The following is a 26,953-nucleotide window of genomic DNA, read 5'->3' on the forward strand; positions in this document are numbered from 1 at the left end:
TTAAGCCTCTTGTCACCTTGATTGTCCTTTGTTCAGTTTAAAGTTTGCGCTCTAATAATTCCACCTTAAGTTACACATCGAGCACGACTGTCATTAGTAGTACAACTTACGCCACAGTTTACCCTTGGAAGTTTAGAAGCCATCTTACTAATAAGTGACTATTTTATATATTCATTTAACCTCCCATACTCAAGCACTGCAACATTTTGTTTTCCATTTCATGAAGTGTTTACTTTTATTTTCATTCTGCAGGACTGAGCCGGTGGGTACAGCCAGTGATCTTTGAAAGGGACAAAGTGACCTGCTTAGGTGTAGAATATGCTCAGAGGCGGGATGACACCTACCCTTTTATACAATCCAGTGAAGGGAACAAAATGCTGTATTCACTAGACAGATAATTCATGCACTCACTTGCCAAATTAATCAAGTTGCATAGTAATGCACTCCATGCCCACCCTTATCAAAACTGTGAATGGCTCCAGCTTGTATTCTTGACAAAATCAGTCTGTCATTGCACAAATGTTAATTGGTTTTACAGAGTTCACTCTCGCCTTTTGTCAGTAACTTAGTATTCATTTCTAGAATCTCTCCGGTATTGTGTTGGACCTTTGATGATTGTATTCCCAGCACATTTCTGAAACATGTTCTGGACACAGAGCAAAGCATTCCCCGACTTTGCTCCCGCTCTCTTTTTGTGATTTGCTGCTGCTTTAAATTAATTCTGCACCATGATAAATAACATTGCTTCTATCTGACATTTACAATGAACGTTGTTGGATTTGAAGCTTTTGTGTTGGAACCAGTAATAACCGGTGAGCTGTTTTCTTGTTTTGCAACAACTTTGCTTGGCACTCGATCCTGTGTTTATCTTTTTGCAAAGGGCAAAATTTCTCATTTCAACTTGTGGTGGCCTAGGCAGGTCAGATCTGTTGGTTCGGTATTGCTGCTTTGACGTTTAATAGTAGAGATGTACAACAATCGAACACGGGACCTCAGATGTAAGTTTAAAAATCAGAGCTACAAAAGAAAAATCAATCAGGTGATCAATCTCAATTTCATATTGTTGTTTTTTTTCCCCTTAGCTTTACCTCCCCTAGGCAATATTTTCAGACTGAGGGAACAAATCGGTGCAGGTTTTGGGGCCTTTTTTCATGCATGTTCTACCAGCAAGTCTGTACAACAATACAGTAACAGCTGCATCTTCAAAATAATGTACTGACACAAAATACACCCTCTTTTTTAGCTCTGAGGTTTTATGTATCAGGACCTAATAAAACATCGTCTGCTCCTTACCGGGTTCTAAAATGATTCAGATAAAAAAAATTAAAAAAAACCCTCATAATACACCATGTCATTATTTATTTATTAAAAAACAAAAATGGAAAACGACTGTGTGAGAAACCAAGCCCCACAGCCCTTTGATTCCATTAATTATAAAACCACCTTAAGCAGCAATAACTTGATGTAATCATTTTCTGTATCAATCTCTGACATCATTATTGAGGCGTTTGGGCTAACTGTGTTTTTTACAGCGTTCCTTCAATTCACTGAGGTTTATGGGCATTTGTTTATCTTGAGGTCCGGCGACAGCATTTCACTTCTTTTCACTCTGGAATACTTTGGTATACAGAGGAGTTCATGGTCAACGCAATGACTGCAAGGTTCCCGGGTTCTGTGACTGCAAAACGAGCCCAAATCATCATCCCGCCACCACCGTTGATGTGAGGTGTTTGTGCAGTAAGGCCAGAAGTCTTGTTGTTTGTTCTTCCAAACAAGCCAAACTTATTCAGTTTGAACAGGTTCATAGCTTTGCAAAGTCTAACCTTGGGGTCAAGTTGCTGGGACTTCCACTTTTGTGAGATTAGCAACTGTGAATGTTGAATGTTTTCCACTTGTGAATAATATTTCTCACTGGAGAATGATGGACTTCAGATTGCTTGGGAGTGGCTTTGTAGCCAATACTTCAGATCTGCAAAATGCCAAATCTTGTGCTTTGATAGAGGTCCTCACATTTGCTGATCTTGAATTAGTCAAATGATTTCATTAGCGTCACACAGTTCTACTTATCTTCTTAATTCATATGGGAGCACTTCAACTGGGGTTACTTTTTCACACAATGCTTCTGCATTTTTGTTATAATTTGTGTAATGTGATGTTTCCTTGTTCTTCTGAGGTTGTATTCAAATAAATTTAATTTGGTAAGGGACAGGTCATTTTTTTTCCCGTGTCCCGATAAGTAAAACCTTTGAATTGAAAGAGAGTATACTTTCATTTTCAGAGTGTAGGACACACAGAATGCACTGGCTGTTTATCCGATTTAGATTTCCAGTGTTTTAAAAGTCCGACCCCAATTAATAACTACTTACATGTACTTATACTTAGTTACTTACACTTATATGACATGGCATTGAAAGAATCCTGCGTAGAGTGGAAGAAAACAGAAACAAGGCAATGATGATATTAATCACTGATGCTGCAGCTGGGTTGTGGCTGTAACATCTCTACTCATTATCATATTAAAGAAACAGTAAAAATCTGTCTCACTTTCTTTTGGATTATTGTGGCCATAACTAAAATTAGCATGGAGTTTGTTCACTGTTCATATTTGTGGGATGAACAGACGCTGTTTGTGTTGGCAGTGTGGACCGACTTGTTAATCAGGCTTTAATTCTGTGAAAGTCAGCAAACTTTCTAAGTGATTTGTATTGCTTTTGACTGGGGATAATGTGCATGCATTTTCATGTCCCAGTGACCATTGAGAATAAAGTTATGGCCCACCTTCCATTCTTTTAGATAGGACTGCAAAATAATCAACTGAGTCTATACGTGCATTGGTAGAAATGAGAAAATTCAGGAAACAACACTTGCTGATCATTATTAGCAAGTGTTATCATAATGAAAAAGTCAGGTGCAATCACAGATCATAATGTACTCCTTCTAAACGAACGGAATACTGTATCTTTCTGCAAATGAGTATGCTATGTCTATGCAGGACTGCATGCTTACTTGAAGGGTTTGTGTTGCTATGCCAGGTAGTTACCTTTCTTGTTGTTGTGCACAGGCTACTTCAATCAGCACAGAATCAAATATGTTGTGTCTGTCATCTGGTCTGTGGTTAGCTGAACAAGTTGAAAACTAACCTTCACAGGTGTTATAATGTCAATTATCCCTGTTAAATTAGCAAATTAAGTTAAACAAATAATCTATTAGAAAGTACTTAAGGTAGATGTATACAAAACGTAATATACGTACATAACAATGTAATAATGAAATGATTAAAAAAACATTTTTACTGTTTATTGTTTCACTTTTGGGTCTTTTAGGTTGATTAAGGCTGTGTTTTAATAAAAAAAAATTCTTATTAGACATCTACAATATTTTATATAAGATCAATTGTGCAGTATGGTCGTGTGTGTGTGTGTGTGTGTGTGTCTTTAGTGAGAAAAATATATATGCATAGGGTTTTTATATATATAAACGCATAGATATAGATAGATAGATACACAGATAGGACCAAAATCATTTGAAGAGGTCTATCTATTTGAAGGTGTTCTTGGTGTTGAACCACTGTTTCCTACCAAATATCTTATTAGTGTTATGACATCTTATTTGGTGTTTTCCAGTGTACATCCTCAACAGAACAACAGCAATTTTAGATAATGAATGCAGAGGCCTGATAGTATTTTTATAAACCTGTTACACAGATCGAGTCCTTGATATACTGCTAGCCCCCCTTGTTCATTTCTACATTGCTGTCAACCTTTCCAGACCTCGTATGAATTTGCCAATTAATGGCCAGACTAATGAATACCTAATTATATTCAGGGTGAGCGAGGGTGAAGGTCTGGACACAAGATTTTCAGGGTTCATTACTGCCCCAAGGACAAATTCCTGTGCTGACAGAAAACTCAGCGTAATACAACTGACCCAAACAGTCACACACAGTTTTCTTAATGGGATGAGATAAATTAGAGACTACTTAAATTGTTTATTAGAGATGAAAAATCTGAGCTTTTTTGCATGAGATAAACTAAAAAAGGCAACAAAACGTTTCTGTTATTGAAGCATTTGAATTCTACGGTGGCTTACATACAAATACGATGTGCTGTGCCACAAAGTATTTGTACATGCTGTGTTCAAAGTTTGACACAGCTGAATTAGTATTGTTATTATTGCTGTTATCATTATCATCATTATTCATCAATTAGTCTTATTCAATTCAGCCTCTCTGTCACATGGCTAAAGGCAGAGTACACACTGGACAAGTTGTCAGCCTATCAGAGGGCAAACAAGTACTGTGAAATAGGTATAAAAATAGTTTTTTCTTGCAACTTCTCACTTACATCATTGTTGTTGCTTTGCTCAGTTTCTCTTCGTCATGAGGAGAAATGCAGGTAGCATGCAGATTGCACAAGCCTGCTGAATTAGACTAATCCTGATTCACTCACATACGCATGGTGGTAAGAATAAAACAGGTTGCTGCACATGTTTCATGAATCCAACGATAATGTTGCGAGAGTATTTTCTATGGAAATATTAGCGAATGAGGCCCAATGGACCAATGGACCTTTTTGACCACACCCATCTATTGTACTCCTTTTGATCCCACCTGCTTGTCTATGACTGGTGCAATCCGATCTTATTGTTAAAATATATCTGCTCAAAGCAAAAAGCGCTGCGTGGTGGGAACAAATGCACTCACACACAGACAGACTTGTAGTGAAAATGATACCAGCCAAGCTGTTGTAGCTGGTAATCAATATTAGTCTGCATATACAGTAGCATCCAATGAAATGGTCCCTGACCTTGGAGGTAGTGCTGAATTACTTTAACTAGTTGGTCACACATGGGTCTTTTAATCACAGTAGTTCATTCATTTCTTATAATAAAGCTTATATTTTAGTTTTACAGTGGCTTAAAAATCACTTTTATATACATAATGTCACAATGTGCACAAAAAAAATCCTTGACTCTCCTTGTGTAGTTGCTGACCTACTTGTTCTTTGGATTACTTAAAACATCAATCACAGCTTTTCTTCAGAAATATAAAAGGTTTTTTTGCAATCACAACTTTTTTTTTCATGTGAAACAATTTCTAGGATAAGTGCAGAGGAAAGTCAGGTTATAAGGTGGACCAGCACAACCACTTGAAATGCTTACTAATCTGAAGTACAATTAGATCTTAATGCAACACACTTAAGCTCATCACAAATCCAATAACAATCACTGATGTCCTTGGCACTAAAATGGCAGCCTATTTAGATATTGATCAGACAATGATGAAAGTGTGGCGCTAGTTGTTTTACAATATTGATTAGTGAGGAACAAGAGAAGCTATTTTCTGCTCAGTCAAAGCCGCAGAAATTGTGTCACTGTGGGGTAATAACCGCACCACAGCCTGGAGAGGAACCGGTAAATATATTGCAGAATGTGTTGGTCAAATCTGGAGAGATACATTCCTACACTGATGGTTTTGATTTTTAATGTTAATGTATATGGAATCTGTCTAGTTTTGTATCATATATTTTGTACCATTATATTAAAAAAAAAAAAAAACATCCTCTGAATATTTTTGTACCTCCATAACTATTTCATATAATATTTTTGCATCTAATTCAGGGTTATAAAAAAACAACTTAATACAAAAAGTAGACTTGGAGCTCAGTGGAGTAGTAATTCTCCATGTCTTTAGGTCATGGACATTTATGAGTAGTTTTTTAGTGCTTCCTCGTTGATATCTGCTATTGATTTTTAGCTTCATACTGTAATAGCCCTGCAGCTATAGGTTACACTTGATGAAATCAGTATTTCATTTTCAGTTCTTCATTCTTTCTCATTCTTTAACCCTGTAAAGCAGCGGTCCCCAACCTTTTTTGCGCCACGGACCGGTTTATGCCCGACAATATTTTTACGGACCGGCCTTTAAGGTGTCGCGGATAAATACAACAAAATAAAACTAGTACCGGTACCGAAAAAAAGAAGATTTATTCATAACACACGTGAAAAGACCCAGGAAAACCGAGTTAACGATAAAAACGATAACAAAATAACGCTGAAAACCATACATTTCACACCCGAGCCTCAACTCTCGCGGCCCGGTACCAAACGACTCACGGACCGGTACCGGTCCGAGGCCTGGGGGTTGGGGACTGCTGCTGTAAAGTTTAGTTCTATAACATGTATGTTAAAAAAACAAAACCAATACAGTTACTGTGTCTATAGATTTTACCCACACACAGACCTTCATATTGATTTGGGGTGACTTTTATGGGCTGACTCTCTCGATTGTCTTAAAATGATTATACTTTCAGGGTTTTTACGTTTTGATGTGAATTATGTGTTTGAAATGTATACTGTTTATGTCTTTATATGTAGTCAATCACAAAGCCCCAAAAGCTTTTCCCTGTTTATATTGTTGTATGAGAGTACGCCCTGTGTTTTGCTTATCTGTCATCTGTGTTTGATATTACAGCAACTGATGAGAGAGCGTCAGCAGATGGCCAGTCGTCCTTTTGCCTCAGTCGACGTCTCATTGGAAGCCAGAGGAGAAGTAACAGAAGTGTTGCAGCCTGTGCTTGACGTGAGTCTTACTCACTCGCTTACATGTGCACATACAGATAATCACATTTGTGACGGTAAAGTTAACGGGAACTTATTATGCTGTTCATTATTTTCTCTTAGTTATATTGTTGCAGCTGTAGAGACTCTTGTTAATTATGACTAACTTTTTAAATACAGATGCCAGCATGTGTACAAGTAATCCATGTGAGGCTTCAAGCTGCTCTAAACGCTGCATTTCAGACAGTTTCTCCTAGTCTTTGCTCTGTGTGACGTCATTAAAAGCAGACATCCAGGCACAGAAACCTGTCCAAACCTTCTGTTTGTGAGACACTGCCACTGTCAAGAAGGTTAGCTTTATGGGTTTTGTGAAGAAAGTGGTTTGTTTCACTCAGAGCTTGAACTGAGGAGCTATAGCTAGGCTCAGCATATATTAAATAAGGATTAATTTGACTGTTGGGTTTAGTCTCCAATATTAAACATATGAAAACTGAAAGTAAGAATAATACTCTTGATGCACATTTGCGTTTTGATTACTGTATTCCAGAAGCATCTTGGGAAAAATCTTACATAGCGATGGTTGACAGTGAGTTCTCTATGAATTTCTTTCATTGTGATTATTGAAATTCCCTGTTTATAAAATCCATTATCTCGAAGAACCTTCAGTTTTGACACAAGCCTCAAACTGAGACGGTGTTATTTCCATTTAGTTATATTTGTACTAACATCAAATAAAAGCAAGCACTTTTTTGTTAGTGCATTTACTGACATGTAGAGTATGGCAGTTATTATTGCTGCATAATTAGGGGTTATTGTGCCATTTTCAGCCATCTCGTGCCATCAACACAAAATATTTCAACCTTTTATTCAGTCGTCCAGTCAATAAGAAATCTGCCCGTTGTGACCCTTTCTCTCTTGTTTATTTGTGTTGCCCTCTACAATCATTTTCCAATCAATGTTTTCTTTTTAATATTTTTTAAAGCATCTTTTATATGTAGCACGTTTCAAATTATTTGTATGGTGGTTTTAATCGTCTAGCTAGAAGCAATGGCCACTGCTTTTAAAAGCGTCACAGGAAATTGCTCGCTCTGATATTAAAATGATGACATCGAGACTGTTTTTGGAACATTTCATAATTTCATGGCCCACCGGGTGTATTTTACTCCGTTTCCATTTTTGCCTAATTTATCCTCTTTGGTTGTTTACTGGAAATATGCCACATGGTGCCTCTGCATTCGAAATGTGATTGATAATTTGTTTAGCTTGGATGCTCATATACCTTTGGTGTGAATTATTCTGTAGCCTCCAGTTGCTCCACTCTTATCTATTCCTCCCATACAGATAGAAAGTAGAGGGGTAGGCTGGCACTGAGTACAGTGCGGAGCTCTATGCCATGTGGAGTAAAAGCATCGTTTAAAGTTCTACGCAGAGCTACGTCGTCATCATAGCAACAAAGGGCCGATTCCTCAGCTAGGAACAAGCTCTGTGTCACTTGGAGCTGAGAGAAATAAAATCACTGTGGCAACCGGCGAAGAGGCACTACATTAGCTATTAGTGTACCGCTGAGTGGTGCTCACTGTGCATTATGGTATTGTGAAGGGAAATGTAAAGAGCAAAACAGGAGGAAAACAATGCTTCTTAGCTGTCTGAGTGCACTATATTGTTGCACTTGTAAAGCGGTACGGTACACCCTAAATTTGAGTGGCGTTGGAAGCCGGTGCTCTGCCTTGATTCAGGTAAAATGTTAATTACGTACTTGACAGTGGGACACGTGTCCATCTGTCGTTCAGTAATTTATTGCAGTGCTGTTCCTCCCACTCCTGCGCACAAAAAAATCAAAGATGATGTTCTTGTTATGCGGCACAGTAAAGAGGAGCCACTGGAGAATATTGCTGTAAAAAATATTGCAAGCTGTTTTGAAAATGATATCTGGAAAAAAAATAGATCGTCAGTCTCCTGTTTCTCAACCCTGTCAAGATGCAGAATTGACCTTTAAATATGGGACTTTGAATCCTTTACCTAGATGTCCATATGGTCTTTATTGAAGTTGGCTTTGTTCCCTTGTTATACTTTTATAACCACATACTTGTGCACATAAAACTGATCTTTCATTTACTTTACTTATATAAAGGGTCTAAATTTACCACATTTTGATATTCTTGGTGTAACCCCAACTAACCTTGAACTGACCGGGTTATACTCCCTTCTCTTTCCTGCATCTGTTTATTTGCCAGTAAAGGCAACAGCTGGAAAAAAGAATGCATTTCCTTATGCTACAGTCACAAGAGATAAAAGAGTAGTTTGGGATTGCACCACAACCAAAGTTATTGCGACTGCGTGCAATGAATTTTCAGTCTTTGAAATGGTTGCTTTGAAGACAGCGGTCGGGTCTGCACACGCTCAGTCAGCTGCCATCTTCAAATCGATTCTGCTGCGTCAAGTTGGCAGTGCTCTCAGTTTGAGATTGAATGGGGTCAAGTTAGCAATTACATGCAATCTTTTTCTTGTAATGCGGTGATTAATAGTGATAAATCGTCTTTATATAAAATTCAGATTCCACAGAACTTCATGATAACTACTTACATTCAGAGTCCAGTCAGAACTGCAGCACAAATGTAGAAATTCTTCCACAGATAGTGATGTAGACTTAGTATTTGCCAACCTTTTATACAAGTATACATATACATATAGATATACAAGTATATTTAAGACTATAACTAGTTGAGTGGAGTTCCCAAAGATGCATGTTACAATTGACTTGTGCTCATCAGTGCAGACGGACTCGGATTGAATGCAATGTGTTGACAAAAGGTCTAATAAATTATAGCTTCACCAATCTGTCTGAGAGTGATTGCAGTCAGACCTAGTTGAAGTCCGTTTAAGAGGTTGTCTTCCACCAGCCAACGATCAAAAGTGGTCAGCTACTGGACACCAGTTGGTCACCGCAACTATATGTAATCACTCAATGAATGCAGACAAATGCACTGGTCAACCACCGGTTATTTATTTATTGACTAAGTTGGTGTATTTTGCATTAAAAAGCTTGCTAAAACATAACATTTCTTATTCATTTGTTAATACAATAATAATTTAAAAATTTTTAAGCGTCCATGTGTTGAAATGATTTGTATTAAGCCACTATGTCTGCATCTTATCTGTGTACATGGAAGTATTGTGTTGAAAAAATGTTTACAAAATTAAATCTCTGTGGTTCCAAGTGTCTAAATACTTACGGTGGACCACTTACAGCTCAATTACATGACTTGGCACCAACTGAAGGTGAAACATATCAAACCAGCCTATTTCTCTTTTCTAAAGGTTAATTGATCAGCATCTGGAGCCACTTAGCTATTGGAAATATTTGTTGATGTCAAAGAGGACACAGTTGTTGTGCTTTGTATTTGTTTCACCAGCCCAGACCCGCAGCATAGAACAGGTTTTTGAATATCATATCCACACTGAAGCCAAGGCAGTTTACAAAGGGGGAAAAACATGAACACAAAATACCTTATCCTTTAACTGCACCGTCTGCATTGATCTCACTGAATTAGTTAGTAGCATGTCTCTGTCACTACTTACAGACCCTCCAGCTGGTCTGGGAGCGAAAATTATAACAGCCTTTGTGCCATTTTATTCCATTTGGTTAGTTTAAACTCCCGAGATGGACATGGCTTTTAGCGACCAAGATGTCAGCAGCTGTTGGACAGAGCGATTCGTGCCCAAACACTGCAGACCACAGCCTCTATATTCACTATGGCCGGGCAGTCAACATATGGAGCCACTAACGAACAGCTAGTATGATGGATGACACCTGTCAGTGGCGAAAGGAAAGGAGATACATTGTGTGTTGTTTTTGTGTATGGATGTTTATGTGCTTGTGGATGGTTGTGAATGACTAGAATACACTACTTATTCTAAAAGTGTTATTTTCAGATCTTTGGAAGATCTAAAAGTTGTCTAGTTTTAGACCATTTAAAAAGGCAACCCTACGACTAAGCTTGAAGGAAATGACTTATTAATAGCTTCCTCTTCACTGGAGGAATGTGTCTGTTTTTCTCAGAGCAACGTAAGCATTTAAATGAAGTGAGGGAGAGCCAAAAGAAAGTGGTTTAACTTCCCTGCTGCCTTACACGAACCAAAATGTGTAATTTATGGTTCACTTGTAACAGAGCTGGTGTTGCAGTTCGGGAGGAGAGTTACAGATGGCTACAAATATTTGCTTACCAAACTGAAGCCATCAAATTGTTGATGTACATGGTAACGATGTCAGCAAAGCAAACTGGGCACATAAGCAAGTGGCACATCTACCAAATGGAAATTTCTATAAAAGTAAAACAGTTTACTTTCTAATGGTAATCTGCACTAAACACAAACAAGAGCTTAGATTTGGAGTTTACCTAAGGGTGGCATTAGATTCTGGATCAATAATTAAAAGATAGGGGGGACCTCCTAAGGGGATTTCATATAAACTGTTAATCCCAAATGATGTTGAGGCCATTAAGAGTTTTAACAATCTAACCAGCAGCTGACCAAAGTTGTGAAGATAAAAGCATCTCCACTGGTTTAGTTGCCATTGCAGTATTTTAGCGATCTGTCATCAAAGCCATACGTGCCTAAACGTAGTCGATCATTCCGTTAAAATTTGACAAATTCATCTTTAGTTCTTCTGCTTTTGCTGCTGAGCATTGCTGATGATTCCGAGTCTCAATTTTAGCTGATGTGTCACCCAGCGGTCCATACATGTGTATCTCACAAATCGTCAAAAATCAACATGGAATAAATGAACTCCCTTATATGAATGCAGCTTATGCAGCTATTCATTAGCAGGATCACTTGAATGGTCATGAAATGGCTGGCAATTTAATTACCCTCTAATGTCAGTCGTAGTTTTAATATTACCCTCTTGATGGTGAATGTGCCTGAGCAGATGCATGAGAATATTGTGTTCCGACCATGTAGCCTAATTGGATTGTGTAACAATGCACGTAAACGAACCGTAAGTCAGCCTACAATACGGAAAAATGTTTCGAGTATATGTAGCACGACTCTTTCATGTTGTGCTCTTGAAGGGTGCAGCTTATTCAGAGTACTAGATATTGATGATACTTGAGGCTAGCTGGACTGATCCAGGGTCGTTCTTCCAGGGAGTCGCCTTTGCAAGGAAATTGGCTTTAAAAATGAAAGATTATTATTTTTAGTAAGGATAAGATTAGTGTCGCTTTAAATCAACATTGAGTAGGAAAAAGTAGGAGTTTTTCTTTCTTAGTTTTGACACAATGTTCAAATGCTAGGGCTCCACATATGGCTCCATTACAGCTTGTGTCACAGACTATGCCTGGTTTTGGTGGTGCAGTGGTGTAGTGTATATTTTCTTGGCTTTGTGCTACTTAGTGTGCATTGAGCATTGTTTCAGCAACACAGCTTACCTATGTATGGCATTGACCATCCATTTATGACCACAAGCTGCCAACAGCAGGATAGCATGTCACAAAAGAGGGGCCAATTTGAGACTAGGAAGCCGCGCGCCATTACACAAGAGCAGTTGTGAATCATGGCATTTCAAATGGCAAGCTTAATTACTGCATTAAAAATTACACTGCAGGCTTCATAGGAAACAAGACTGTGCTTAGTTTTAATAAACGTGGCCCTGAATTACACTCAAATATGCTGAAACATGTATTTTTTACCATTTGGCAGCTAAAACTAATAAGATATGTGCTTCCTGAATCTTTTGCTCTTAACTCACTGTGTGTATTAGGTATTTGGAGTCAATGCGGCTTTAAAAATACCCAAAGCGTCAGTGTTTGTGTTTGTGTTTGTGTTTTTGTTTTCGCAGGGTGAAATATACGGCAGATTGCAGTGGAATACATTTAAACAAATTACCGAGTCTGCCTCGTGATTTTCACGTTTTAATGGGTGTGCTTATGCAGACCTGTTTTTTTTTTATTCTGCCTCTGCTGCCTCTCTCATCTCCATTTTAAATTCAGCCAACACAGAAATAAAAAAAAAAGTCAATTCCATTCAGACATGTTATTATTCCACAATTTCTATCCTCTCATCCAAAACATGCTGTGAAACCCTTGACATTCATTATCAGGATGACATGTTTTTCACGCTCGAGACGGGCAGTTTTTGGCCATTAAGTCCGAGGGTAGGTCATTGCCTCTACACTTTGACTGTCTGACGGAGACACAAGTGTTTTTTGTGTGACCAATCAAAGCATTTGTCTCAGGAGGAGGGAAGGGAGGGTGTGTTGTCTTAAGTGTGGCAACTCCAGCAGCTGATATGAGTGAGTTTTGGTCTGCTGCTCCCAACAAAGAAAATTCAACATCACATGTGTAACTGCAGGCAAAAAAGGACTAGTAAGACACATTGATATCGGGTTAGTTGATAAAGCAGGGCTATGCCAATCCACAGGTGCTGGGTTATTGTTAAAAGCAGTGAAGTACTTTTGTCTTGCTTTGTTTTCTTAAGGCAGTATTTTTCACATAAATATAAACAACTTTATTTCCAGAGCAAGTCATAAAATCTTTTCTATTTTACCGTCGCTTTTCTTCAGGGTGCACCTAAACCTGTTGCAATGGAACCGTGTTCAGGAGGAAAAGCAGCTGTGTTGACTGTTCTCATGCGCCTGCCCTCCGGGCCTTCAGGCTTACCTCCACCGGGACAGTCAGGTAACTACAAAACTGTAACCATCTTTTTGTCTTATGGTTAAATGTATTAACCCTGCTGTGGTATAAGAGTCATGAGGGTTATGTGGGAAAGACTACATTTACAAGGTTCTATGAGTAATGAAACTTTACATTTTGTTTTTCATTTTATTTTTATTTTTGTTAGTTGCATTCACCAGACACTTCATTAGGCACACCTCATTAGGCCTAATGAAGGCCATCCAACAGGACAGAGTTGGATGGCCTTCTGCTTTCTACCTTAACATCGCAGCTACCAGCCTGAACTTTGATAGAGAGCAGGGTGGCTCCACACTTTCATGTTGTTTATGCCGAACTCGGACCCTACAATGTAAATTTTGCAGCAGAAATCAAGACTCACCAGAATAAATAATTTGTTCTCAATATTCTGTTGTTAAATTTTGGTCCTTACAAAATGTAGCCTCAGTTTTCTGTTCTTAGCTAACAGGAGCGGCACCTGGTGTGGTCTTCTGCTGCTGTAGCCCACTGGCTTTAAGGATCAGTGGGTTTAGAGATGCTTTTCTGTATACCTTTGTTGTAACGAGGGGTTATTTGAATTACCCTGCCTTCCTGTTATTTCAAAGCTGACCTCTGACATCAACAATAGATTTTTGCCAAGAGAACTGCCGCTCACTGGTTATCTTCTCTTTTTTTGAGCCATTCTCTGTAAAATCCTAGAGATGGTTGTGTGGGTTTGTGTCTGCCATCTAGCACTAACAGCCACACCACATTCACAGTCACTTAAACCTTTCTTCCCCATTCTGATGCTTGGTGAGTTTGAACTTATGAGATTTGGGGCCCGTTGGTTACACACAACTATGTCTATTTTAATCATTTAAGTTTATGAGCATATTATCTGGTCAGGTGACATGTCCTCAAATGTCCTCCTCAATGGTCTGTAAAGCAGTAGACCTGTTGTGGCCACTTGCACAATTTATAATAGACCATAAGCCTGTGCAGAGAGTAAACATCAACTTCAGGGTCCAGCTTTGATATTGAGCGTCGATCTACATGGCACTAAAGTAAGCCATGGCAAAATCTTAAAAGCAACCTAAAAACAAAACAATGTAGGCCACACTGCCTCAAATGTGAAAGTGCATGTGGTCAGGATCAGGATCAATCTAAAAAATAAAGGTCAGTTTGAAGGGGAAAGTAGTTAAAATTAAGTCATCTTTAGTTCTTCAATCTTTAGGAGAAAAATCCTAGAACTTGCTCCTTCATTGCCATAACAAGTGAAATTGTCTTACTGTCAACCAAAGTAAAGAAATCCTGTATTTACTGGTTGAAATGCCACATATCCATAAAAATATCTATGAAATTTTTTAACTGAACAAATGAATTTGTGGGAATTCTCACCCTCATGTTGTTTTCTTTCTCCTCCTCAGGACTCATTGTAGCGAGTGCACTGATAGACGTTTCACAGCAGAAAGCGTCAGATTTTAAGGAGAAGTCTTTGGCCATAAAGAACCGAAAAGCCCTTCCTCCAGCACACCAAGGGACCTGCGTCTGAGTCGCAACAACTTTATCTGCTGGGTCCCGATTTACACCATCTGACATCATATTGTTCCAACATGTCGCAGATCCCAGTTGGAAGCCTTTGCAGAGACACGGCATGACTACATGTACGAGATTTCACTTAGCTGCTACCACAGAAGTTTCCACGTTCCAAGAGCACAACCTGTGTTACCTTTTTTTGCCCTTTTTGCTCTATCCCGCCAACCTCAGAAATCCTTCTCCTGGATCCTGGACTCTCCCTTTAGCTTTGGCAGCCAGTGGCGTGCATTAAGCAGACACCTGACGGCTCAGTGGCTACTACAAAGCATGACAGACAAATGAATGAGGAGATTGTGAAACAGTTGAAGCTTTAGGCTTAAAGACTTTGGGAGACCACAAATTTGCTCAGCATGAAGGAAAAAGCAAAGGTGTCTATATGTTAGGTTGTGTCAAAGTAAACAGATTTCTCTGACACCACTTTGGAAATGCAACAAATGATTGAAAATGGCTGGTTAGGGATCCAGTATATTATGCGATGTTTGTCCTGCCCTATTTTTTCTTTTTTCTTTTTTGCTTGCCAACAAGTGGTATTAAATGGTGCTAAAGCCTTTAGTTTGTATGACATAGCTTTTAACTCAGCCTTTGCTACGGACTGAATTCATTATGCCTTTTTCTGGGGAAAGCTTTGTGCGATTTACCATCCTTCAACCACGTGATAGCGTTTTAACAACTAGAGCATTTTGCCATACCACTTCATCGGTCACCATTAATGATCTTTAGCATCTCCTGTACATAAGTGTCATCCACGCAGCTAGGCTAAAGTCTGTATTTTTAGTGGAATACACGTACAGATACTGCAGAGATATCACTGCAACTACCACCACCACCAGCATGTAGGTGACCACATACTGGAGGAGGCGGACGAATCACCCACCATCCAACGAAAACATGGAAATCTCCAAAACTTTTTGTTTCATTTGTAATATATATATTTTTTCTTCTTCTTCTTCGGTGTAGTCTCTTTTGAAGAAGTACGATAACGCAGAAGAAAACTGAGACCTTGACTCATTCTTTATTACAGTTTGTAACTGTATCGTTTTGCTGTGCAACTTGGCTCCTGACCTCGTCCTCGACCGATGAGGTGGGTGGATGTCATGTACTGTTGGAGAAAGATGCCTACTTCATAAACTTGGACCAGGGACATTAAGCTCCTCTGGCTGTTTACTAGTTTGTTTTATTTCTAAGTAGTCCTCTAAAGCTATGACTTTATTTCAGTCCTTCAGTGCAATGGGTTATGTTACCTTTTTATAATGCCTTGGCTTTCCACGAACCTGAGGGGAAATGTTGATCTGCAGAGTTTTCAAAGCTGTCGAGTGTTTTTAGCCCCAACTCCACCCTGAGCTGTACAGTGTCTTGTTGGAACAAATGTGAGTCTTTGTCACTCTTATCCCTTGAGAGTTTGTGTGTTTTTGTCAAGTTTTTTATGACTGAACGACAGAGCGGTTATCATTTATTTTAGGCCTTGTCACCTGATAATATTATATCTATGATAAATTGTCTTTTGCTACACTTGTGTAAAGAGCATTTCCGTCAATAATTTGTTTTGATATTTAACAGATTCCTGTGTAATAGCGCATTTAACTCGATTTTCATTGTTGACTTAAATCAGTTGCTTTAATGTCAACCCTTTCTGAATTGTGCATCTTTGAAGACTGTACGGGCATTCTCTCGCTTTTTGTTACAAAGTGGTTACAACGATGCATTACGTTATGGTGGTATGCCAGCTATTGTGTTTTAATTTTGTGTTTGTAGAGTATTCCTATACTGGTGTCATTACACAGGAATCAGGGTCTCACTGTACCGTGAAGGAGGAAAAAATGAAAAAAGAAAAGATGAGAAACTGCATATCAGTATTCTTCAGTGTATTTTAAGGATGGACAACATGCCAGAAAATAAATAAATAATAAAAACAGACCTTGAAATCTTTTGTGTGGTAAAGTCTTTTAACTTTTTTTTAAGCCTTTTTTTTTTTAAATTTTAGGTTTTACATATCATCTGGTCCTCAGCAGGTCGTAAAATTCGGTAAATATGACACAGATGTACAACAACGTGACACATTAGAGTGTGTCATTATTTATTTCACAAAAAATAAGTCTAAGCACTCCAGAAGCAGGGTGTGGACAAACTAAGTACGCACTGATTTCTTCCGTGTGAATTAAGAGGGTAAATAGGAGCCAGGTGCTGCTAATCAAATGCACGTTAATTAACTGATCATCAACAAGTGTGAACACCTCGATCAAAGCACACGTTTTGGCACTTTGCAGGTGTGTCTGTGGTAATACAATGCCAAGGAAGAAAGTCATCAGCAGTGAACTTCATCAATCTGGGAAGGATCAAAAGGCCATTTCCAAACAATTTGAAGTCCATCAATCTACATTAAGAACAGAATTCATTCAGTTGACAATCTTCCTGGAAGACGACTATGCCAGCAAATTCTCCCCAGAGGTCAAGCTGTTTAACTTTAATGTCTTAAGTTCAACATTTATTTCTCCAGGCCTCAAGGGCCAGTGTAATGCAGGTTTTAGATATCACCCTGGGTCACCACACCTGAATCAAATAATTAGTTCACTACCAGGCCTCTGGTAACTTTAATACACGTTGAGGAAATAATTTAGTCATTTAAAACAGCTGTGTTGGATCAAGTACAGATCTAAAACCTGCAGGACACCGACCCTTGAGGCCTGGAGTTCCCCCACCCCTGCTTTAGACAAACAAGACAGTGAGACGTTCAACAAAAACCAAACACCTGAGGACAACTGTCAAGCACGGTGGCAGAGGGGGTGATGATTTGGGCTTGTTTTGCAGATACACGACGTGGGTACCTTGAGTTGATTGAGACAAATTCCTCTGGATCTGAACTCGTCTTTTTTGACAGCTAAAGCTGAATTTGACTCCTGCAGCAGGACAGTCCTGAGCACACCAGCCAATCTTCAACAGGATTTCTGAGAAAAAAAGAAGAAAAACAAAAGAATAAGAACAATAAATAAATAAACGTCAATTAATTAAATAAATGTAAAGAAGAGTGCGTGGGAGACTGAAAGTGCACAGAAAACCTTAAGTTCTACAAGTTAAAAACTCATGGGGTATACTTTGTTTTTCCATATTGCTTTTCCATTTTGGCTTCTTCTCTGTTACTGTCATGTGTTGTTCATCTGAGGTTGTATTTAAATACCCGGTAATAGTTTAAAGCCTTAAAAGACAAATATGTAGTTAAAACATGTTTTTTTTTTGTTAATTATTCACTCTCATTGACACATATATTTTCTGAAAAAATGACAAAGCAGACAAAAAAACATCTAAATGCAAATAACTCTCGTTTTATGTTTAATTATTCAGAGAGCGTGCTGTGAGATCAACCAAACGCAAAGCAAATCACTTAAATAGAAAAACAATACTCACTCAAAAATAGCACTTTTAGTGAAACAAGGTGCCACTCCAAAATACAGGAAATTACCAGTAACGTGAAAAAGTGCCTACGAGGTGTACCTCGCGGTAAACGTGAAGATAAAGAACACAGTGGGTGGTTTCCTTTAAAGTTCAGCCTGATATTAGGAGGTTTGTCCTTCAATGTGCTAACACCTCTCACTGTGCCTCCTCAATGTCAATGATGTGCATTTGAAAAAGGATGCAAAGAAAAGAGATGCAGCCTGCCAAAGTGCTGCTCTGGATAATCCTCACTTATACTCAGTGTACTTATTAGCTGCTGGCATTCCTGGAAAAAAGCCACGAGCCCCTCGAAGAAGCGCTCACCGTGTTGATATTTTTTTAATGCTCTGAACAGCAAGAAGAAGACTAACCCATTTAGTGCTGCTATAAAAGAGCACTTTTCAAATATTACAAATATTTTCTATTCATGTTTCGAACGCAACACAAGCTCACTTTTGGAGCAGTAATATAATTAGTGGTGCATTTCTGCATGTTCTATAAAATGCCTTTAGCTCTTTGAAGTGCTGAGAATGCACTTTGAGTGAAGTGAACTCTTTTTTTCTGCCAAAAGTGAATCTACATGTGTCACATTCCCTTCCAGCTCATTAAAGCGAGGTGTAAAGCTCTGGAGGTGACAGGTGGTGCCACTGTCACTGTGTTACTTGTGGCTGCCAGCTGTACATGAGATGTGCTGTATGTCTCCCCAAGGCCCCTTTGCTAAAAGTGAAAGATTTCCAAGTAATCACATTTTAGAATAGATAAATGAAGCTCTGACTCTAATTTTATGTAAATGGATATAAAATCTTCAGAACTAGGCTTTAAGCCAATGACAATCATATTTTTAATGCAGGCTTATATATTTCCAATGAACACTGATGACTATAACAAACTCAATTAATTTTAAAGCAGACATTAGTTTAATTACTGTATGCTCACTCTGTTGGGATAGTCCATGTGCATTATGTTTATTGGAATATGCTTCTTTTTATTCGTGTTTATTCATGTTGTCTTCTTCTGCCAGTTTAAGGATTGTGAGGCAAGATTCCCAATTCATGTACATGAGCAAAGGCTAGTGGATATACTAAGACGATCCACATGACAAACATGCTATTTTTGCTCCATATCAATTACTTACAGTAGTAATGTCCTTGTTCCATTTCAGATTATGTGACAGAAAACCCAAAGTGGGAACTGGATGACATATTGATCTCCACTGCAGTGAGCACAAGTTTCCCAGCACTTTAGAGCTGCTGTGCCAGTGCCGAGGAGCACATATCCGTAGCAGCATACACTTTAAATTGCCAAAAGCATTCGCTCTCTGCTTTCACATGCAAATGAACTTGAGTAACATCCCATTTTTAGGGCATATTGTTAGTGTGTATGCTGATTAAGCATTCACAGTACTGTTATCCTAATCTTTATAAGTGATATTAAAGGCAGGCGGTCAACACTGGGGGAAGACAAGAAGCAGGAGAACTTTCAACAAGCAGTTTTGAGCTCACTGAGGTCAGAGAGCTCAAAATCTCAAAAAGCATGTTTGCAGGTGTATCAGCATGAGACATTCTTACATAGAAGAGACTGTTAGAGTCTCTAATTCAGTGAAACGTGATTGGAAATCCAGTGTGTTTGCATAAATTCAGTTAGTTGTCCATTTTTTTCACATATTTTCTTAAAGGCTTATCCTTGTCAGGATGGCAGTGGGGCTGGAGCTGGATATGTTAAATAAATAAACATTACGAAAGTTAACAATATATCTCCATCCATGTACGCTGTTGTCCACAAGATGAGAAAATCAAAATGATCAAACTGGAAGACTGTGGAACATGTTAATAAATGTTTGTGTGTTTATGTCTGTGTCTTTCGGAGGAGGCGGGAGGCACTGAAAGGCTTCCCTACCAGTTTCTGTTGAATCAAAGCAGAACCATAAATGGCCGACGGAGGAAGGGTGGATAGGGGAAACGAGATGGAGATGGGGTGAAGAAAGGAGGGCAGTGGAAGCTACTGTCCTCTAGCCTAAGCTGAACCCCCAGCAGCCTCATCCGCACTCTTGTCAGGAGAATGTCTCCTGTTTGTCGTCATCGAGGACCAGCAGCATTTTTTTTCTTCAGCTGTTTTTGTTCCATTTTTTCTTCTTTTTCTTTTCGGCCTTATCCTCACCTGACTTGGACCTAAAGAGCCAGAAACATTTTTTCTTTTTCTTCTGTTGCTCGACGAGGTCTCTGTTTTTCTCCTCCAATTTTTCCACTTCTTGTGCGAGTGTTACATTCTCGTCTTGTGTTTTGTTACACTTTTGCTGGAGTTTGTCGAACTCTTCCACTGATGCTTGGAGATTTTCTTTAAGGTTGTTGCATTCCTGAATTTGCTCTTTGTGCTCCAACTGCAAGTTTTTGGTCTGCAGTTCTTTATTCTTTGTCATCAACGCTGCATTATTTTGCAGCTGCTCTAGCTTGTCCTTTTGAATGTCTCCTTTTTGCTTCACCTGTTCCTCGTATATGTGCACCAGTTCTTCGTGTTTTTGCTCAGATTGGGCTTTTTCCTGGAGTGCTTCGGACTTTCTGCTCTCCACTTCTTTCTGGTCCTTTTCCAGTTGTACATACTTTTCCTCCCATTCCATCTTTTCTTTGACTATTTCATCATTTCTGGCCTCCAGTTGTTTGAGCTTTTTTTTGCCAGTTCTTCGTAACCTTGCACTTGTTTTGTTTTCGCCTGTTACATTTCTCCGTTTAGGGTTAGAATTCTGACTTTTCCCCCCAGAAATCTGGAAAAGAAAAGCCCCCCCCCCCCCGGTGGCCCTAATCCTCTTCTGTAGACTTACGACTGTTTTACGACAGTTGACTGGGGAGTAAACTCTGGCGGGAGGGGCTTTGAGCTCACGTGGCCTGTAGCTGTGTCGGAGAGCATGCTTGTATGAGCTAGTGGTGATATCGGAGTAGCCTTAAATCAGAATCAGAATCGTGTTTATTGGCCAAGTATATGTGCAGACACATACAAGGAATTTGGTTCCGGTAGATGGTGGCTCTCAAGCACAGCAATGTAAATCACATACACACGTGTTCATTCTCTTGCTAGCGGTGGAGGAGAGTTTTCTGTTGAGGAAGAGGCCCTGCTGTCCTGCTGTCTTACTGGTGCCATTGAGGGATCAGCGGCTGCTACATATTCTTCTAGACCTCGAGTATTTGGACCAAAGTACTCACACACACGTCCCATAAGAGAAGTGTTGGTAACTGATGCAAATATTTAAAAAAAACATGTTTTTTCTTCTGTCACACTGTTTAAATTCCATTCATATAGGGGCCGTAAGTTTATTCTGACTGCAAACATATCCACCAAATGTTAGTTAAGTTTCCTTTAAACTACACATGTAAAGTGGATGAGAGAGAGGTTGTGATGATATTCTTTGGTAAGCTGACATATTGGTTGCGTGTACAGGTAATACCATTTAAATGGACAGCATTATAGCTATTACATTTCAGCTCAAAACATCCATCTGTCAGCATTCACACTGCAGTTTCTTCAGGAAATGCATTCTCCAGTTTAATATGATGTCAGCTAACCCTTTGCAGCAATGTCTTCCGCCCTTCTGGAAAGACTTTCCTCAAGGTTTAGGAGTGCGTTTATGGGAATTTCGACCATTCCTACAGAAGTGCATTTATGAGGTCAGACACCGATGTTGGATGAGAAGGCTTAGCTTGCAGTTTCTGCTATAATTCATCACAAAGGTGTTCTGTCAGGTTGAGGTCAGGACTTCCACGTTGCCAGGCCAGTCAAGTTCTTCCACGTTGGACTATTGCCAGACGGAGGAGTGTGATTCGTCACACCTCTGCATGTAAGGTTCTGAAGATTCTGAACCTCAAGTTGCTTTCGGATGCATCCAGTGGAATGGGAATGTGTGTGAGTTTTAGATAGAAAGCACTTAAGCAAAGAAAAAACTGCTTGAATGATTGGGTGTGAATGGGTGAATGAGGCATGTTGTATGTGCTTTGAGTGGAGTAGGAAAGTGCTTTACAAGAATTAGTCCATTTACTATACACCTCAGCATCAGCTGACCCCACTCTGATTTCGTGTGACCTACCACTTTTTGGCTGAGTTGCTCTCATTCCCAATCGCTTCCACGTTTGTTATAATACCACTAACAGTTGACTGTGGAATATTTGCTAGAGAGAAATTTCACAACTGACCTCCTGAGACTCATTCTTCCACAGATGTTTGTAGAAATGCGTGATTTTTATACATTTGTGACCAAAGAAGGTGTATAACACCTGAAAATCAATGATTTGGATGGGTGAGTGAATACCTTTTGGGATTATATATACACATACTCACACAGCACACACTTACTGAGCAGGTCTTTGTGCTTTCACGGGCCAAACAAGCTATTTCCAGATTCCATGACCTGCTGAAAGTGCTAATATCCGAATGTGATTACCACTGCCAGCTATTTGGCTAAGTGTCTGAAAAAGATCCAGAAAGGCACTAAAATCAAAGGGCTTTTGACCAAACAGTCTGGCAGATGTACAGCGTGTGACTGGCTGTTATTTTTCAAAATGACAGTTAAGTGAACAGAGGTCACTGCTAAGTACCAGAGAGGAATGTGCTGAAAATATTCAGAGTGACTGCTGTGCTGAACCTCAGTCAGTGTTGGCAAACTGCCATCCATTCTGGTCCAAACTTGATGGCCGTGTTGTCTGACTTTTACCAATATAAAATTGTATTTTTGAACCACTAAATCTGTTAATATGAAGTTGAAGTTACGCCTTCATTAAATTGCATTAGCTTTTTGGCCTAGGTTTAGTGAATTATAATATATATATATATATATATATATATATATATATATATATATATATATATATATATATATATATATATACAGTGCATTAAGACTTTCTATATCAGCTTCCAGGATGTTGTACTGACTCTTCTACAAGGAGTGGCAATCCTCATGGCCAAGACACGGCTCGTTTGGTTTTCATCCAGAGCTTTTTAGTAACCCAGTCACGCAAGCCACTGTCAAAACAGGCTTACAAGATTTTGTGCTGCTAGATGCCTTTATTTTAATACTACTTGTTGAACAGGATTTTTTTGTGTGTAGCTGTGAACTGCTTTGCAGTTTTGTCGTTCACTTACTAACACAAGGCACATCCCAGCTTTTGTATTATGAGAAGAAAATCCTCAAAAAATTTAGTTTAGACATTGAAAAATCTCAAATTTCACACCTGGTTCTGAAATCCGTTGTCTGCTTATTTTGACACTGAAACGACTGAAACCCTGTATCTTTGAGTTTATGCCTGCTGCTCTCTCATTTCATCTCTGTCACGTGTAGGTGTGACTTATATATTCTCTCACATTGGTTAGAATTTAACCTGTTTTGTCGCTGTTAAATAGTATCAGCTGTGTGCTTACCGACTCCATTATAGTTGAATAAGTCATCACGGTTGTGCATGATATCATTTGAAGCTATCCTCTGCTAGTTTTGCAATAAATATGAATTATCTTATTTTAGAGATGAACTTTTAATTGTAAAGGTTAATAAAGACACATGACTCCCCTGACTTCCCCAGGGCCGAATGTTGGTCACTGCAGAAATTAAGACTTGTGAGTTTCCTGATCCACATATAATTGAAAAGTATATATTTTTAGTTGTGTTTTTCTCGGTTCATCTCCGGTCTTAACAAGAGAGAGTAATTAATCTGTCACTTTCAGCAATCTAATTCATGGGGGTGTGTCAGGAGACAAATCTGCCAAAAAATATCCAGTATAATCCGTTTTTTTTTCTTTTTTCCTCCCCCTTTTGGATACCAGTGCCAGTGTAAATCAAACTGACAAGGCTTAAACCTCAGGAGATATTAATGTAAGTGTGCTTTAAATATAATGGATAAAGGAGGGTAATGAGTATTAAAGTAATAGAAATCACCAGGCGAGCCCTAGGCTGTATATCATTTACACTGCTGAGACGCACACATTTTAACGTTTTTATTTAATATGCAAAATAAAACGTATTCAAAGCTTCTCCATAGCACAGAGGGATGCTATTATTTATTGCAACAATTTGGCCAGTTAATGAAGCATGATAGAGGTCTTCAGGCATTTGCCCTGGTACAGTGTAAATAATAATTTGCTGTCCATTCTCACGTATGAGGTTGACTGCATTATTCTTAGCCTACTAATGACATAAACTCATGATTATGTCATACAATTCATCATTCACTCAAAGATTTACACTTCTCTTAATTCCCTCTTTCCTTTTGTTCAAAGAATATCTTATCACACAAGTTAAATTTTATTTAGGCAGCAGTGGTGACCGAATACATGTAAACAAATAAACAGGAAATTTGTTGAGTTACAGGGTTGATTTTTTTTTTTTTACATTTTTGTCATGTAGTTAGCTGTTCAGTTAACATTTTCTTAATGATACAACTAATAACCCACTTTGTGGTGAAGCTTAGCTCCTCATAACTATCCACAGGACCTTTCCAAGTTCGCTTTAGCATCAGCCACTTTGGCACAAGGAAGTGGGCAGTGTTAGCTTGCCAACTTTGTTTGCCAGCTGGAAGATATGTTTTTCTTCTGCACTTAGGTGGGCATTTTTCCCAGTCTGTTGGTCATGTTGACTGACTTTTAGTTATGCAAGAATGTCACATGACTAACACACCTGCAGCACAGAGGCTAATTAAACTGTTATCATGTTAGTAGCTGTTAGCCGCTAATTTGCTAGTGTACAAACTGAAAACAGCCTGCCGCTGGCTGTGCAGCATTTGCAGGTATTTTTTTCACTGCCAAAGACACTCTTATGTTGCTTCGGGACAAAATATTGGATAAATTTGTTAAAACTTTCTCATTTGGGACTGCGGCAAACTTTCGGGCCATGGATAATTAAAACTTTGCTGTTTATGTGTATATAAATGTGAGGTTATGAACTACGGCCTCATTGATATAGGATTGCTAAAACGGATACCAATTTGGTGATTTCAAAATCCTACATATCAGCCTATTTTTATTTATTTGTTTTTTCTCTTTCCCCCTTTCAGACACAGATCTTCCAAGTTGTGGATTACACAACAATCTATGCAATAGCAACACTTAAACAAGGTTGAAGGCCATTTCTCTTTTAAATTTTCATTTCTCGGTTGTTATAAATACAGATGTCAATATACTGATACCAATGTAAAATATGTAAATAATACAAAATGTATTGACTAGGCTCTGCTTTGAACAGTTGCCATATATCCAAGTCTTGTCTTATTTTAATTTGATATTGCACTTTATACTTTTATATTGGCTTTGCATGTATCAGTTATTAATTTCTTTTAGTGGCTGAGCTAATTTAGTTGTCTGGCAAAATTGCATTACGGTGAGCTATGTGCTACATCAGACTTAAATGAAAACATGATTAATTCATTTATAAAAGTTGTTGTTGTTTTTGTTGATGATGAATGCTTTCTCTGTGATGCATTTGAGGTGTGAGACAGCTTTGACAATTGAGTATTGAGTTGATTATTTTTGAAATAACATCCATTGTCTGGTTCTAATGTGAGGGTTTAATGATTTTCTCAGTTTTCAGACACTGAAAACTGTCTTTTGTTTGTTTGACACAAAACATGACATTTCAAGATGTCATCTTAGACCCTGATCAGCTGTGATAGGATTTCACTAAAACAATAAAACATGTCACCAAGTTAAACCAAAACCTAGAGTTTGCCGGTCATTTCAAGAGTTAATGTCACTCTACTAGAGCAAATCCTGATTAGGATTTAAGCCATGAAATCATACCAAGAATAAGACAGAGGGATAGGTCTGTCCTCAGCCTGGACACAAGGTTGTAACCATCTGCACTATATTATCTCAACTATTTGTTCTTTATCACTGTGCGGGTGCCACTTGATCTCCGAATGATGATTGCGAAAAGACTTATTCTAAAGGAATGGAAGTCCGCTGTTCCTCCCTCCTTCAGTGTCTGGCTCAATGACATGTTATCAGTCATTCAATTGGAAAAAGTTCGATACCTGCAAACACCTGCAGCAAATGTTTTCTCAAAATCCTGGACTCCATTTTTCACCTTGAGAAAGCTCACGTTGTATAAACATGTACCGGGCACTACAATTTCCCTGTTTATTACATATTCATGACATTAATTTATTATGGATACTGGTAGTTTCTAATTTAAATTTTTTCTTTCTTTTTTTTGTCTTTCTCTATTGATTATTATTATTGTGCTATTTCTTGTCCTATTATCTTAGCGCTTGAGCTGCATTTGTTCGTTGATGGGGTTTTCTATGCTGGAAAAATGTAAATAAAATATTGGAACTATTTGTTCTCTATCAGTATCTTAGTAGAGCTAAAGGTTTTGACTCAACTTTGAATTGTGGGTTGACTGGAAACTTCAAGAGGTTAATGTATGTTGGTTTTAATGAAGAAAGTCAATAAATGTGTTCCACACAGCACATACAAGTTATTTATGTGTATTATTGGCAAACAGTAACATGTTCATCTTTCTGTACACACACTCACATCTATCAGGCTTTAAAACATTTCAACCGAGTCATTGGGTGTACATCTCAGTGGCTCCTTAAGCTTTAATTGATGTTGCTACTACACTCAGGTGGCACTCATTGTCAGCTTAAGCTTTATTGATGTATTTCTAGTGATCTGCTTCCATACAGTGCTATATAACATTTAAATCAAACAATAACTCAACTTAAATCAATAAAATTGCAGTCTCATTTATA

At 38.5% G+C, this 26,953-nt stretch overlaps 1 protein-coding gene and 1 pseudogene across 1 annotated transcript in view; one reads left to right on the forward strand and one right to left on the reverse strand.

Moving 5' to 3' along the window:
- The window catches only part of atrnl1b (attractin-like 1b), a 72,339-nt gene extending 55,616 nt beyond the window's left edge, over positions 1–16,723 (forward strand). The window contains exons 27-29 of the mRNA XM_084937680.1: positions 6,473–6,580; positions 13,118–13,232; positions 14,633–16,723. Of these exons, the coding sequence (XP_084793806.1) occupies positions 6,473–6,580; positions 13,118–13,232; positions 14,633–14,757 (348 nt within the window). The 3' untranslated portion in view covers positions 14,758–16,723. The remainder of the gene's footprint in view (positions 1–6,472; positions 6,581–13,117; positions 13,233–14,632) is intronic.
- A 3,502-nt stretch (positions 16,724–20,225) lies between these two features.
- LOC146381601 (uncharacterized) lies at positions 20,226–21,860 on the reverse strand (annotated as a pseudogene).
- Between the last annotated feature and the right edge of the window lie 5,093 nt (positions 21,861–26,953).

This window comes from Perissodus microlepis, chromosome 8, assembly GCF_051167445.1.
Source record: "Perissodus microlepis isolate ML-2025 ecotype Zambia chromosome 8, ASM5116744v1, whole genome shotgun sequence".
NCBI classification, from domain to species: Eukaryota; Metazoa; Chordata; class Actinopteri; order Cichliformes; family Cichlidae; genus Perissodus; species Perissodus microlepis.